The 16,620-nt window shown below is 43.7% G+C and overlaps 1 protein-coding gene across 5 annotated transcripts in view; it reads right to left on the minus strand.

Moving 5' to 3' along the window:
- Window positions 1-7,868: 7,868 nt before the first annotated feature.
- LOC146965603 (abl interactor 2-like) overlaps window positions 7,869-16,620 on the minus strand; it is a 36,564-nt gene continuing 27,812 nt past the window's right edge. Inside the window, exons 7-13 of one of the 5 annotated variants that reach the window (XM_085765750.1) lie at window positions 15,988-16,112; window positions 13,392-13,596; window positions 13,225-13,358; window positions 11,353-11,577; window positions 10,101-10,181; window positions 9,840-10,019; window positions 7,869-8,128 (exon numbers count right to left, since the gene is read on the minus strand). In XM_085765750.1, coding sequence (XP_085621876.1) covers window positions 7,953-8,128; window positions 9,840-10,019; window positions 10,101-10,181; window positions 11,353-11,577; window positions 13,225-13,358; window positions 13,392-13,596; window positions 15,988-16,112 — 1,126 coding nt within the window. In that variant the 3' untranslated portion in view covers window positions 7,869-7,952. Of the gene's footprint in view, window positions 8,129-9,839; window positions 10,020-10,100; window positions 10,182-11,352; window positions 11,578-13,224; window positions 13,597-15,987; window positions 16,113-16,620 lie in introns of all 5 variants that reach the window. The other 4 variants (XM_085765751.1, XM_085765753.1, XM_085765754.1 and 1 more) reach the window with 4 other exon arrangements.

The following is a 16,620-nucleotide window of genomic DNA, read 5'->3' on the forward strand; positions in this document are numbered from 1 at the left end:
CTACCAGACAGCAGCTTCTCGGGCTCCTTTATTGTTTATTTATTTGTTTTTTGCAGTGCTTATATGCTTGTCAGTGTTAGTACCTACCGGACAGCAGCTTCTCGGGCTCCTTTAATGTTTCTTATGTGTTTATTTCTCTATCTGTCAGTGTCTGTGTGTGTACCTACCAGACAGCAGCTTCTCGGGCTCCTTTAATGTTTCTCAGCATTGCTTATATGCTTGTATTTCTCTATCTGTCAGTGTCAAGTGTGTGGACCTACCTGACAGCAGCTTCTCGGGCTCCTTTAATGTTTCTTATGTGTTTATTTCTCTATCTGTCAGTGTCAGTGTGTGGACCTACCGGACAGCAGCTTCTCGGGCTCCTTTAATGTTTCTTATGTGTGTATTTCTCTATCTATCAGTGTCAGTGTGTTAGTACCTACCTGACAGCAGCTTCTCGGGCTCCTCCCCGGCCGGAGAGGGGTTGAGCAGGTGGGCGAACACGGCAGCGAAGGGGTTCTGGGCCAGCGGCTCGGTGCGGTACATCTCCCAGAGCAGGTAGAGCGCGGTGAGGCGCTGCGGGGAGCTGGGCAGCAGGTCCGGCTGCTGCAGCAGCATCACCAGCACCGAGCCCACCCGGAAGTGCTCCGCCTTGCCGAAGTAGTGGTGGAAGTGGGTGGAGAGGCTCTCGAAGGTGTTGGTGCAGGCCTCCTCCGAGATGATGCTCAGCAGGTTGGACAGTTCCTTGGGAGCCAGAGTCATGATGATGGTCTCCACTTCCGGTTTCACAGAGAGTTAGAAATGTGACTAAACCTCTGTTGTGTTGTGGTTGGTCTCAGATCACGGAGCTCACACTGAAACACACGCAGCTCTGCACATCTCGTAGCATTGTGTTGCTTTTCCAATGTCAATAATAAAGGCGATAATGCTGCAGAGGGAAACCGAGCTTTAAACAGAAACTATGCAGAGTTAAATCATGTTTTAAAACTAGAAACCTCACGGAGTTGTGTCTTGTTTTAAACAGAAACCACAAGGAGTTAAACCATGTGTTGAAACAGAGTTAAATCCTGTTTTAAACCATGTTTTTAAACAGAAAGCGCAGTGACTACAGCCTGAATGTCATCACACGCGTTAGCAACTATTAAGTTAGCTTCACGGACAGTTAGAATAATGTGACTAAACCTCTGTGTTGTGGTTGTTCTCAGATCACGCAGCTCTGCAAATCTCGTTGCATGTCGTGTTTGTTTTCCAATGTCAATGATAAAGGCGATGATACGACATGAGCAGGTCTGAGCTGCAGAGGGAAACCGGGGTTTAAACACAAACTACGCCGAGTTAAATCATGTTTTAAAACTAGAAACCTCACGGAGTTGGCTCTTGTTTTAAATCCTGTTTTAAACAGAAACCATAAGGAGTTAAATCCCGTGTTGAAACAGAGTTAAATCCTGTTTGAAACCATGTTTTTAAACAGAAAGCGCAGCAACTACAGCCTGAAAGTCATCACACGCGTTAGCAACCATTAGCTTAGCCTAGCGGCGCTAACTGACAGAAACCGGACAAACCATCGCCAAAACCACAGATTCCTCCCGGTAAAGTCCACGGGAATCGAACCAGCGGCTACATAACCATGTCCGCGGGACAGCTGGCATCAAAAAACCTCAAGTATTCACGTCCGTTTCAGCGTTAATGCGACTGTTGTGTTACCCCGCAGCGCTGGGTCGTTAGCCGTTGAGATACTTGATTTGAACCTTTAAGCGCGGTGCATCATGGGTAGTGTAGTTCAGAGGTTTCACTTCCGCCTCAGACCGGAAACTGCTCATCGAGGCGGGTTTCTTTCATCCATAACCCTGTTTTTTCCCCCCCAAAATAACTTTGACGTTGAAAAATACAAATGAAATTAAATAAATTATTTTTTATTCACACAATTTGGCTAAATAAAGTTATTAAATGTGTTGTGCTTGTAAATAGCCTCACATAGCTCACGTTTTAAATGAAAAGTTGTGTACATCCTATAAATGTTAGTTTTTGAAGTTGAAAGATACAAATAAAAGTTTATAGATGTCTTTATGAATTTTTTTATTGACATAATTTCGCTAAATAATAATTTGCAATACAATACAAACTCTTATTATGAGCTGTATTGTTATATTGTATGTGTTGTTATAAATGTTTTTACATTTACCTCACGTTTTGAATAAATAAAGTTATGTGTTAACCGTTTTATTTATTTATTTTTTTTAATTTCTGTTCAATTCAATTAATTTCTGACTTTCACAATTCTATACATTAATTCACTAAACTTAAAAGGATCATTGTAGGTCTCTAATGAATGAACACCAGTGACACCGACAGGCTGTTAAAACATTTATTCATTTCACTTTTCTTTTCTCTTACAAAAAGGTCCATGTGCTTTTCAGGCCGGTTCACCTGAGAAAACACAACGGTTCTCCAGGTGTCACGCTCTGCCAGGAACCGGCTGCAGACCGACACAGGAGTCACCTGGATCATAAAGGTTTTGGTGTGGACGGTGTAGATGACAGCGCTCAGACTCAGTTTGAATAAAACATGAAGTTTAAAGGGATAGTATCATTTTTTTAAAAGTGTGGTTGTATGATCTCCAAATAGCCCCTAAGTACTTTAATTGCAGTAGAAGACTCTCTGCACTCCTCCCGTTAGCAACGCCAGCCCATAATAGCCCTGCCCAGAGATTTACAACATACATTGTTGTGAACAGACCCAAAGAAACGGCCTATTAACCAACTCACGTATCCCTCCGCCCAGGGTTAGCGCCCGCCGATCAGCAGTTGGTTAGGTCCAAATAAAAACTGTGTTTTTCCTGCACTTTGAAGGGCTGGAAAAAATTATATTATAGCGAACAATGGAACTGTGTATTTTTTTTCCAGGTAAAACCTCTTTTAGGCCGTGAAAATAGGCCGTTTCTTTGGGTCTGTTCACAACACTGTATGTTGTAAATCTCTGGGCAGGGCTATTATGGGCTGGCGTTGCTAACGGGAGGAGTGCAGAGAGTCTTCTACTGCAATTAAAGTACTTAGGGGCTATTTGTAGATCATACAACCCCACTTTAAAAAAATGATACTATCCCTTTAAAGGTCAAAAACTGAAAAAAACAAAACAAAATTTATATGAATTTAAATAAAGAAACTTTCATAATTTTCAGTCGTCACCAGTGATCATATTCAACATATTTTTGTTCACGTCCACAGATAAACTTCATTTAGATGCTCACTAATAATGATAATACTACTACCAGGGCCGTTGTCTAGGGGAGAAAGGTGATGATAACTCTAGGGGCCCAGCGCCCAGTGGGGCCCATAAAAAACCCCAGTAGTCTAATCTTTGTATGACTGATTTATTCTGCGTAAGACCCTGACTAATACTCATAGTACACTGTAAAAACTCAACATCTTTCCAAGAATATTTGTCTTATTTCTTGTCCAAATGTCTCATTTCTAGTCAAAACTAATCTCTTTCCACTTAAAATAAGACTCATCACCTAAAAATTAACTTGTTTTTAGATCATTTTCACTTGTTTCAAACAAATTTTCACTTGAAATAAGTAGAAAAATCCAGTGCCAGTGAAAGCATGTTTTTGTGCTTGTAATAAGAAAGAAAAACTTGTTCCATTATCAGATTTTTTTCTACTTATTCCAAGTGAAAATCTGCTTGAAAGAAGTAAAAAGTGTCTAAAAACAAGCTACTTTTTAATATGATGAGTCTTATTTTAAGTAAAATGAGATTTGTTTTGACTAGAAATGACATTTTGACTAGAAATAAGACAAATATTCTTGCTAAGATACTTGAGTTTTTGCAGTGTAATGCTGCATTAGCATCAAAACAAAGAAGGCTAAATAATACATGATAATACATACGTAGTCTAAGAATTAAAAAACTGGAAAAGTTAGGGGGAGGGGCCCACTTTAGTATTCTTTAAGGGGGCCCAGATCTCCTAGCAACGGCCCTGACTACTACTAATGATGATCTCAGTCTCGGTCCTGCAGCAGCTTCCTGGTGAAACCATCCAGCATCTCACAGATCGTCATCTCAGCCTCAGTCCACAGCGGTTAAAGGGTTAATGCAGGCAACACAAAGACCAGAGGACGCCACAACCTGAAGGAACCTCTGATCCACGTCAGGGTTTTTTTTTTTTGTTGTGCTCTTTGATCCCAGTTGCCGTGGCAGCCGGCCGGTTGAGGCTTTGGCCGATGATGTCATCCTGACGGGGAGGGACAGATGTGGACAGATGTGGACGAGGCGGCGGTGAGACGTCTTCCTCTGAACGTCTGAACACCACCACACACTCACGACTACACAAACACACACACAGCTGCCCCACCCACACCTGTGACATCATCATTAAAGGGATAGTTCAACATTTTGTCAAATTGTCCCATTGCCATAACCCCTATAGTCATAATAGCAGTAGGTTCGTTACCTTTAATTGCCGGTGCAAGCTATTTTTAACACAACGTTACCAGACAGAGTTGTTTTAGAGGGAAATACAGAGACTGCTTGATGAAAAACTGTCCCTGAAGGCAACATGCATCAGCGGTTTTGCATGAATTTACCTCTAAAACAACTCTGTGTGGTAACGTTGTGTTATTATCTCATAGCGTGGTGAATGTGCAGCTCACAACTTGTCCACCAGAGCGTTGTGGAGTTGTTGAATTGTGTATTTGATGAGTTTGATGAGGGAAACCAACCGAGAAATCCCATAATGAGCCTCCGTAGCGTAGCTCTGAGCAGCTCACGGCTCTGCTCCGCCGTTCTAAAAACAGCTTGCACCGACAATTAAAGGTAACGAACCTACTGCTGTGACTATAGGGATTATGGGCAATGGGCCAATTTGCACAAAATGTTGAACTATCCCTTTAACGTGGCGTCCTCTGGTTTCTGCCTTTTAGAAGTAAATGTACTGTACAACAAGGAAACACTGTTCAGGTCCACGGTCACTTCAGTCCACAAGGAGGGGTTCACACACACACACACACACACACACACACACACACACTCACAGAGACATATGGCACAGTAACATCCAGCTCCATCTTAAAGGGCCATTACAACAAGTCGAGTCAAAGAGAAGCTGGTGAACGTGTAGAAAAAACAACGACGATAATAATAAAACACTGTGTCAGTTGTTTATGAGTCATGCAGACACACACACACACACACACACACACACACACACACACACACATACACACACACACTGTAAACTTCAGAACAGGTCCGATCAATAAACGTCAGGAGGAAGTGAGTTGATCAGTGATGTTGATTAACGTCGGCGTCAAAGAGGATTTTAACTCATCTGAGTTTTAATCAAAAATTAACTTTTTATTTTTTTAGTCTCAAGTTTTGTTTCCAGATGTTTCTTAGTTTAATGCTGTAGTATGCTGTAACCATGACGACCTGAGTCAGAGTGACAGTTTAAAGGGACATTGTGTAGGAATTCCTCCCATCTAGCGTTGTGGTTGTATATCACAAGCAACTCAATGGTATTTTTCATGCTGCATTCACCTGAAACTGGGCAGACGGCAGACGGACGACAGCCGCTGCAGGTAACGGCATAAACAAGCCTCTATGTAAACATGTGGTCCGTCAGCACGAGGCAAAACAATACACGTGACAATATGTTGTCATGGCGATGTGGTATTGTTTTACCGTCTTTCTCTGGACTTCTGTGACTAAAATGACATCTGCACTGCAAAAACTCAAAATCTTTCCAAGAATATTTGTCTTATTTCTAGTCAAAACTAATCTCTTTCCTCTTAAAATAAGACTCATTAACTAAAAATGAACTTGTTTTTAGATCATTTTTTACTTGTTTCAAACACTTTTTCACTTGAAATAAGTAGAAAAATCTGCCAGTGAAAACAGGTTTTTTTGTGCTTGTAACAAGAAAGAAAAACTTGCTCCACTATCAGATTATTTTACTTTTTTCAAGTGAAAATCTGCTTGAAAAAGGTAGAAAAGTGTCAAAAACAAGCTACTTTTTATGTGATGAGTCTTATTTTAAGTAGAATGAGATTTGTTTTGACAATAAATGACATTTTGACTAGAAATAAGACAAATATTCTTTGTAAGATTTTGAGTTTTTGCAGTGTTAGCGACGGCCGTCTGCCCGACTGCAGGTGAATGCAGCATCAGTGTAACGCTCCATCCATTCCTCCTCACTGCGTTACCGCGGTGACTTTTCACAGACGCCACCTCGACTTCAGTTTTGTTGATGGGATGGATTACTGGTTAATGAAAAACAGACTGAGGAACCAAATAATCGATTTTCATGAATAGAGAACAGGAGAAGTTACGCAATGTCCCTTTAAATATCAGATCAATAACAATAGCATTAAAACAGTTTCTGATCAGAATCTGTTTCCTATGTGGTTTTTTTTGTTTGTTTTCACCTCTGTCGTCACGGTGACACTGACACGAACAGGCACTTCCACATGTCTCACACACACACACACACACACACACACACACACACACACACACACACACACACACACACACACACACACACACACGCACACACACACACACGCTGACGGCTCCACTGATTCGCTGAGCGTCGTTGTAGTTTGATTCGTGTAAATCTTCTTCTGTGACTTCATCTCCCAGAATCCTCAGCTCCTCCTCCTTCGGCTCAGAGGGGGGGGGGGGGGGGGAGCTGAGGTCAGAGGTCAACATGGCTTTGATTCCCACAAGGAAGGAGGAGGAGAAAGAAGAGGAGGAGGAGGAGGAGGAGGAGAGAGGAGGAGCAAGATGAAGATGAGGAGGGAGAGGAAGATGGAGAAAGAGGAGGAGGAGGAGGAGGATTGGTCCAGCTGTGACCTCCATCTTTAACACCAGAGAGGAGGAGGAGGAGGAAGAGGAGGGAGAGGAGGAGCAAGATGAAGAAGAGGAGGAGGATGAAGAGAAGAAGAGGAGGAGGAGGAGGAAGAAGATGATGAAGAAGAGGAAGAGAGATGAAGAGGAGGAGGAGAAGGAAGAAAAAGATGGAGAAAGAGGAGGAGGAGCAAGATGAAGAGGAGGAAGGAGAACAATTAAGACGAAGAGGAGGAAGAAGCAGATGAAGCAGAGGAAAAGGAGTAGTAGTAGTAGTAGGAGGAGGAGGAGGAGGAGGAGGAGGAGGAGGAGATGGAGGAAGAGGAAGAGGATGGATAAGATGAAGAAGAGGAAAAGTAGGAAGAGGAGGAAGAGGAGGATGAAGAGGAAGGATAAGATGAAGAGGAAAAGGAGTAGTAGTAGGAGGAGGAGGAGGAGGAAGGATGAGATGAAGAAGAGGAAAAGTAGGAGGGAGAGGAGGAGGAGATGAAGAGGAAGGATGAGATGAAGAAGAGGAAAAGGAAAAGGAGTAGTAGTAGTAGGAGGAGGAGGAGGAAGAAAAAGATGGAGAAAGAGGAGGAAGATAAAGAGGAAGGATAAGATGAAGAAGAGGAAAAGTAGGGGGAAGAGGAGGAAGAGATGAAGAGGAAGGCTAAGATGAAGAAGAGGAAAAGTGGGAAGAGGAAGAGGAGGAGGAAGAGGAGGAGGATGAATGAGTGAATCAGCTGATTGTCTCTGAGCAGCTGCTGCTGTGATGTCACTTCCTTCCCAGCTCCATGACATCATCATCAGTCATGTGACCGAGCCTCACTCATCTCTCCTTCACACCCAACACGTCCACTGGGTCAACACACACGGAGCAAAGGATTGTGGGTAAACGGAGTTACTGTATTTATGAATGAATGAGAATCACAATACAACGTCAGCTGACCTCCTCGGCTCCTCTGATTGGTCGGTGGAGGAAAACAGACACAGGAAGTCTTTCCCTTTAAGCTCAAAACAAACACACTTTCTCCTCTTCCTCTTCCTCTTCTTCTTCCTCCTCCTCCTCCTCCTCCTCCTCTTCTTCCTCCTCCTCCTCCTCCTCCTCCTCCTCTTCCTCCTCCTCTTCCTCCTCCTCCTCCTCAGTCGGCGTAGTGCATGATGGACTCGACGTAGTTGCCGGGGAACAGCCCCGTGGTGGCGTTCATGACTCCCTCGTACCAGCCGTCCTCGTTCTTCTTCACCACGTAGATGATGGAGCCCTCCTGGAACGACAGCTCGTCCTCTTTGTCGGCCGCGTAGTCGTAGATGGCCACCACTAGGGGGCGCACAACACACACCGTATTGATTATTGATCAGTGATCGTCTATCTGATCTGCACTGCAAAAACTCTAAATCTTTCCAAGAATATTTGTCTTATTTCTTATCAAAATGTCTCATTTCTAGTCAAAACTAATCTCTTTCCACTTAAAATGAGACCCATCACCTAGAAATTAACTTGTTTTTAGATCATTTTCACTTGTTTCAAACAAATTTTCACTTGAAATAAGTAGAAAAATCTGCCAGTGAAAGGAAGTTTTTAGTGCTTGGAATAAGAAAGAAAAACTGTCAGATTTTTCTACTTATTTCAAGTGAAAATCTGTTTGAAAGAAGTAACAAGTGTCTAAAAACAAGCTACTTTTAATGTGATGAGTCTTATTTTAAGTAGAATGAGATTTGTTTTGACTAGAAATTAGAAATACAAGAAATAAGACAAATATTCTTGGTAAGATTTTGAGTTTTTTGCAATGTGAGCTATCATATGTCATGTATTATATATTATGTGTTGTGTGTAATATAATTAATTCGCAATTCTCATTTAACACGATTCAGAACCGATATAAAATGTCCCAAAATCGATTAAAAAAAATAAAACACTGAAATTCTAAGGAAAATCCATTTCCTTAGAATTTAAAAGGCAGCATGTTTTACTGCACTATTTAAAAAAAAAATAAAGAGGCACTTTTAATTTTGTTACTTAAGCAATATGTGATATTGCTTTTATGCAACAATTTCAACAATTCCATCTAAGCATGGATAAATGTTTAAAACTCAATATTATGTGAAAAAGCCACTTTAGTCATTCTGTCTTGTAAAGCAGACTGGAGGAGATCATGATCCTTTCACACCGACAGACTGAAGCAGAAATCATTAGGAATCGAATCGTTTTGAATCGAATCGTAGCCTGAAAAATCTGAATCTAATCTAATCGTGAGATAGTAAAAGATTCCCAGCCCTAAAATTATGTATTGTGAGTTGTATAGACCGAATCTCCTTGTTGTTTACATCCTTCCGGGTAGAAAACCAGCACGTAATTTGAATGAGATCAATAGTAACGAACGAGAGTTTAGCTATATATCATATTTTTCACGCCCTATCACCGTTTAGACAAATCTGAAATGATTGAAGAAACATTACTATTTCTGTGTGTGTGTTTTGTGTTGCTATGTGTTGTATTTATTCAGTTTGGGGGAATCACAGTGTCTAGAAAGCATCAGTGGCTCAGCTGACAGGGACAGCTAACGGTAGCTAAGCTAACGGTAGCTAAGCTAACAGCGGTAGCTAAGCTAACAGCAGGACGTCAGCTGTTAAAACCCTCCCGTTGTGGGACACGACATGAAACTACTCCAGTTAGCTCAGTCATGTTGGAACTCAGATCCGCTGGAGAAAATATTTTTTTATGGAGCGTTTATTGAGTCACTGAGTTATTAAAGTTAAACAGGTAGCTAACCGTTAGCCCAGCTAATCTCTGATAACCATGACTAATTACAAAAATGTGCACACGTAAATAGTAATGTTTGTCCAATCATTGGTTTTATAGACTTTACAAACATCAGATTAGTCTAAACGGTGATATAGTGACATGAAAAATTAGATATAGTGAAACTCTCGTCCGTCACTATTGTTCTCATACTGGTTTTCTACCCAGAAGTAGTTCGTCCTATATTATGTATTGTATATCGTGTGTTGTGTGTTGTGTGTTGTGTGACCTTTCTCCATGTAGGTCCGTGGCGCCCAGGCCGGGTCCTCCTCGGCGTACGGGTCGTTGTACTCGACCACGGCCGACTCCTCCTCTGCTCCGTCGTCCTGAGGAGTGGGCGGGGTCGGCTCCTCGGCTTCTGATTGGCCGTCAGCAGCAGCCAGGTGAGGAGGGGGAGGGGCATCTGAAACTGGAGGTGGAGACGATGAGGAGGAGGAGGAGGACTAACACACAGACACAGACACACACTCTGAACATGTTGTTAACTCACTGGATTCTTGAACTCGAGCCACGAAGCCCATGAGAGGAAGCTGAGGGGTGAACTGGAGGAGGGAGGGGGGAGGGGGGGAGGCTGAAACACACACACAGACACACACACACACACACACCAGTTAATTAACGTAATAATCAATACATTAAAGAGATATGCCAAAAAAAATTTTTTTCGTGTCTTGCCTCACTCCAGAGTCCATGACACCATCCTTTCCACTGTCCGTGCAGTAACAAGGGAGATAGAGCCGTATCGCCATAATTAGCTTAGCTCAAACACTGGAAGTGTATAGGTAGTGTTAGCCTGCCTCCACCTAAAGTCGCTAATTAGCTTAGCTCAATCACTGGAAGTGTATCGGTAGTGTTAGCCTGCCTCCACCTAAAGTCGCTAATTAGCTTAGCTCAAACACTGGAAGTGTATGGGTAGTGTTAGCCTGCCTCCACCTAAAGTCATCAGAGAAACTCTTCAGCAACTCTAAACGGAAACCGGCGGGCCGATCTTCGTCTCAGAGCTGACAAAACTCTCCGGTAAGGCATCTTGAGCGGTCAAATGCCGCTAACGGGACGGGACGGGACGGGAACAGGACGGGGAACGGGAGATCGGTCAAAACGGAGGGTTCAAGCAAAGACGGTTTATTTTGGTTCAAGCTAGCTACATCGAGGGTAGGTTAGCTTCCTATTTCAAAGTAAAAGCACAAATTCTATCCTCATGGTTTTCTGTATGTAAAGGGCAACGGGTGTTTTATTTTGTGAAAGTAACCGGAAGTGCGTTGGTCACAACGGCTAGCTTGAGTAGCGTCGAATTCGTCCGAACAAAATTGTAAACAGCTGGTATTTAGACAAATTAACGACACACTGCTGATCTAAACGGCTACTTTCTCACCTAAACATGTTTGAAATGTCGATAAAGTGATATATTTACAGAGTTTAGAGCTAAAATGAAATCAGCTTCTGACTGCTGATTTCGGCTCGGGTAGGAGGCAGGCTAACACTACCCATTCACTTCCAGGTTTGAGCTAAGCTAATTAGCGACTTTAGGTGGAGGCAGGCTAACACTATACACTTCGAGTGTTTGAGCTAAGCTAATTACGGGCGATACGGCTCTATCTCCCTTGTTACTGCATGCACAGTCGAAAGGATGGTGTCTATCTGCTGGTCATGGACTCGGGAGTGAGGCAAGACACGGAAATGTTGGCGTATCCCTTTAACATATTAACTGACATAATCCTCAGGTTTAAGACTGTAACACCTACCTGGGCTCTGGTTGTAGTAGGGCCCTCCGTTCACCTGGTTCTGCGCTGTGATTGGCTGACCGGTCACAGAGGGCGGGCGGCGGTACGGCAGAGACCCGCCCACCTGCGGAGCCTGTTGCCGTGGCTGCGGGCGGTTCATACTGTAGAACTGAGGGACGATTGGTCCTGACGAGGAGGAGGAGGAGGAGGGGGCGGAGCCAGAGACACAGCACATGGTTACATCCTCTACAATGATCAATCAAAGATCACAATTAATATCTCCATGGAGAAAACAGACATGGGGATTTGTGGGGGGGGGGGGGCAGCGAGCAGGGTCGGGGGAGGGTGTTAGCGCCACATTATGTAATAATGTTATACATTTTCACCTCATGATCTAATAACGCTGCATTTTGTGATAATGTGCCACATTTTCTTTGCTTCTGTCCATTCACACTTTAACCTAGATAGATAGATAGAACTGGTTCTAGAGTGTGTGACTGATGTGACACACATGTTATGAGCTGCATCCTGTATCAGTCTGATTTAGCGTGTGTGTGTGTGTTTATAAACATGTTAACGAGCGCCAGGTGGATTGTTTATGAAGTTAACGAGCTCTGGCCTGAGAATCAGACATTACCACGACAACTTGAGGTGGTTGCCGATGACGATAGGGGCCCCCCAGGCTGAGACAGACAGAAACATGGAGAAAAAGAGCGATTTTCTGCCTCTGCACCGGTCTCACATTTAGGCTTACTGTGACAAAACGGTAACTCCTATCAGAAAAAAAAGCAGGCCGTGAGCGTCACAAGGACTTCCTGAACGATTTGATATGATTTTGGTGTTTCTACAGTAAATATTTTGCGGAAACATGCGATTTTAAAACAGAGGTCCATTCTGCTTCTCTCAGAAAATCTTCGTATTGGAGTCAATGAGGAGCAGAGACAGACGTGGCCGCACTTGGAGCTGCCAATTCAAATTCTGTAAGTCTCTCAGATATTTTGAGCACATTTTGAGAGACAGAACAAGTTTGTCTACAAATTAGGAAAAAAACATGTGTGTAGAGTGTAAATTGTGTCCGGGAGGAGTGTGGAAAGAGAAAAGTTTCAGACAATTTCAGACAACTTCTCCCACTCTAAGCGATGATGTCACCCACTCTGACACGAACATTCCGTGCAATACACACCCATTATAATCTCATAATTTCTCCAAAAATGATCATGGTCATTGATCAGGGATTGATCAAAAACTATATGACCTATCAAAACGTGGAGTAATATACCAACACACAAGACTTGTGTCTACTGTTCAAAGTTCAAATAAAGTCTCTAGGTGAATGTATGCCTGAGCAGTAGACGTTTGAAAAACTCCAATGATTGCTCTTTTTCGCTCTTTTTTTTCAGCCAGTCCCACTGACTTCAATGCAAAAATTTTGACCAGTTTTCTGTTAAGAAAAGTCATAGCACACCGATCCCGATCAAGATCACCAAATTATTAAATTCTTTTCATTAAAAAAGTGCAACACCTGCATTTTGTAATAACTCGGTGCATTATCTAACAACTTATTATAAAATGCAGCAAAGTTTATTACACATTGTCTTCAAGAATTTTATAACAAAATGTGGCAGATTATTGCATCATGAGGTAAACGTTTATTATATTATTGTATTATTCACTGTATTTGTATTATTGCACTTATTGTATTCAATATCTTTTATCCTTCTTTAGCCTGACCAGGGACAAAGACGTCTTGTATGCATCGCATTTTTCATTCTTTGTGGCAATGTTGTATGTATCGTCCCTGTTAAATAAACATTGAAATAAAAATAAAATAAATATTACGTAATGCAGCACTACAGGGTGGCGAAGGAGGCGGAGCTACTGCGAGAAACTCACCTTCAGTAGGTGATGAAGAGGAGGAGGAGGAGGAGAGAGGAGGAGGAGCAGGAGGAAGGAGAGGAGACCCTTCTCCAGGACACACATCTGATTGGAGGTCAGACACGTTGGGGGCGGAGTTACAGGGCGAGGAGGTGTCGGGGGCGGAGTTACGGGGCGAGGAGGAGGTGTCGGGGGGTGCGTTTGATTGCGTGTTTGCCTGCGGGGCGGAGTCAGCGGGGTGTGAGGGTGAATGCGGTGCCAGGGGTGCGTTTGGGTGCGTTAAGGTGGCGGTGGAGGAGGAGGAGGAGAAGGAGGAGGGAGTGGGGGAGGGGGAGGGGGAGGAGTTAGGGGCGGTGGAGGAGGAGCTAGTCGGTCCGGTCGTCGGGGAAACTTCAGGAAGAGAAGAAGAGGAAGAAGGGAGGAGGAGGAGGAGGAGGTGAGAGGAGGAAGGACAGGCGTTCCAGACAGACTGCAGCAATAGATTTCATTTTACAACAACTCCCAACAAGAAATCATGTTCCGGTCTCTGCATTGTTGCACTCCATCCCATTTACTCACCTCGGACAGCTGATTTAAACCCCAACAACAACTCTTATGAGCACTGCAACACTTCACTTGAGCACTGTAGCACTTTATTACACTGTATGTCTTTGGTTTCATTGTGTTTCTCAATCCATCTTAGCACAACTCCAACAAGAAACCCTGATCTGTCTTTGCATCACTGCACCTCCGTCTCATCTATTCATCCCTGACAGTTTTTATCTCGCCCAATTTACATGAGCACTGTAGCACTTTATTACACTTTATAAAACGGAAAGGTGAAATCCGGCGATCTAATTGGTTGTTAAAGCAGAAGTAAGCTGAATATTTATGTTAATCTAAGGGTGTATTCACACCTGCAGTGTTAGTGCGCACTAAATCTGGTGCGCACTAAATCTGGTCCAGTTTGGGTCAGTGTGAAAGCACATCGCACTCTAATGCACCAAAACTAGTGCGGCCTGAGGAGGTCGTCTTGTCTCGGTTCGGCTCCAGCCGAACTCTGGTGCGCACAAGTTTAGGTGTGAAAGCAACCGCACTCTGGTGCGAGCCAACTGCCAGGCGAACTCAACAAGTTTGAGCTAAAAGGGCTCCCGTAGTCGTTGACAACGGGTTAACGCAGCGGGGAGACGCAGCTCTGTCCACAGACGAAGCAGCAGCAGCGGGGCAGCCGGTCGCTGCGTGTCCGCTGAGTCCGCTCAGACACCGACAGGTCGGCGGGTCCGTCCCTCGGGTCCGCGGAGCAGCTGGTTACCGAGCAGCGGAGGTCCGTGTTTAACGTTTAACCGGGAACTAACGGGACCGAGCTGGGTGAACGCAACCGGAAACCAGCCGGAAGTACCAAACAGAGTTATACATGCAAACAATATAGAAATAAATGACCAGAGCTACTAACAACCGGCCCTACTGGAGTCTCCATCATGAAAGTTTTATCAATCAGCACTTCCAGATTTCAACCGGTAGTCATGGAGACATGACGTTCTCCAAGTTTGGTCCCGAGTGACAAAAAGCAGGTGTGAACGCAACCGCACTAACTGAAAAATGAAACAATGTATCATTTTAACATTTGGTGCGCACTAAACAGGTGTGGAAACACCCTAAGTCTTAAATAGTTATATCTTCCGACAGCAATCACTTCTATAGAGTGTTTGGTCTGAAACACGGGTCTGTCAGTCACTCTGCTCTGCTCTGAGCCCAGGAGAAAACTTCCCTTGTATCCTACAACCTTTATCCAATGAGGAGAGAGAACGGCATAAAGGGGCAGTCCTCTCTGTGTGTGCAGCCAAGGGATGCGCCTGAATGTGGTGACGTAGGGACGAGGACCAATAGATCCATGACGAGGGCGGGGGCTGCTAACTCCATCTGCTGACAGGAAGTTAGACAAAACCACCGGATCGCTGACTTCTGCTTTAACCGTGGTATAATGAGCATACACCACGGCTACTATTCTAAAGCCTTATCACAGCGTAGGCTATCACTCCGCCTCAGGCAACGTATGACTGGTATGAATGGAAGTTGTTGTCATGTATCCATGACAACGGACTGTTGCAGTCCGTAGCCAAAGACAAGCGGTGTTTTTCCGATGTTAAAAAACGGACTAAAGTAGTTGAATTGACATGTTGAAGGTGAACTTTGACCTCCAGAGGGTTAACAATGGTAGAGGGACTGAGACCAGATGCAGAGCTACTAGGAGCTAACAGCTGGAGAGGTGGGACTATTTTTTTATTGGATAATATGTATTTCTGGTTGAATAAAACTACATGAAATTGATTGCGTATTCCTCTTTCATATTGACATTATTGGTACCCGTTAGGTTAGCCCCTTAGCCGTGGTATAGCCTAATGAGCATAAACCACGGCCTGTCGTGATATATTGCTTAAGTATTGTCTTTGGTCTCGTTGTTTGGTTTTGTTGTGTTTCTCAATCCATCTTAGCACAACTCCATCAAGAAACTCTGCTCTGGTCTTTGCATCGCTGCACCTCCATCTCATTTATCCATCGTTAACAGTTCATATCACCTACATTTATTTAATTGCACTATACATCCTGTTTTTTGTTTTGTTTTTTGTGTGTATTACTGTCTATCTGTTGTTTTTGTTTTTAGTAGTGTCATGTTCTATTCTTGCGCTGATTTTTGTGTTTAACACCGGTACTTTCACAGTTATGTTTATTAATGTGCACTCTCCTCTCCAAATAAATAAATAAACAAATAAACAGGTGTGTGTGTGTGTGTGTGTGTGTTACCTGGGAAGGTGGAGGGGGGGGAGGGCGTCGGCACGGCGATGGGAATCCCCACACACCCACTGCCGCTGTTTTCTCTGCTGCTGCTGCGACTGCTGCTGCTGGGATGGCTGCCCCCGCTGCTGCCACTGGAGCGACAAACGACACAAAGACACAAGCTGATTGGCTGATTGGCTGATTGATCTGCTCTCTGATTGGCTGGTCGATCTGAGCTCTGATTGGCTGAGGAGGAGCGAGGCGGCCGGAGGAGATGAAAACAGACTGAAGACGAGTTAAAGCAGCAGGAGGAGGTGAGACGTGATGATGAAGCTCGGAGAGACTCTCACCTCCTCACAGAGCAAAGCAGGGAAACACTGACATGTTTCTGTCAATGAAAAGTTACGGCAGCTTTTATTTTGAAAGGGAGAGAGAGAGAGGATGAAGAGGCTGAAAGCTGGAAGCTGAGTTGAGGATGAAGAGGAGTTAAATGTGTGAGTCGTCTGGGTTCGATCAGCAGGAGCTCAGGTACATACGGTAAACAGAAATATAACGTAATGATCAGCCAGTTAAGAAATGTAGAATACATTTTGTTCATAACTCTGATCTGATGACTCTTTAAAGGAGAATTCCGGTCATTTTTGGCCCCTAAATCGTTAT

The sequence above is a fragment of the Trachurus japonicus genome, chromosome 21, assembly GCF_045865225.1.
Source record: "Trachurus japonicus isolate A0001 chromosome 21, Traja_1.0".
Classification (NCBI taxonomy): domain Eukaryota; kingdom Metazoa; phylum Chordata; class Actinopteri; order Carangiformes; family Carangidae; genus Trachurus; species Trachurus japonicus.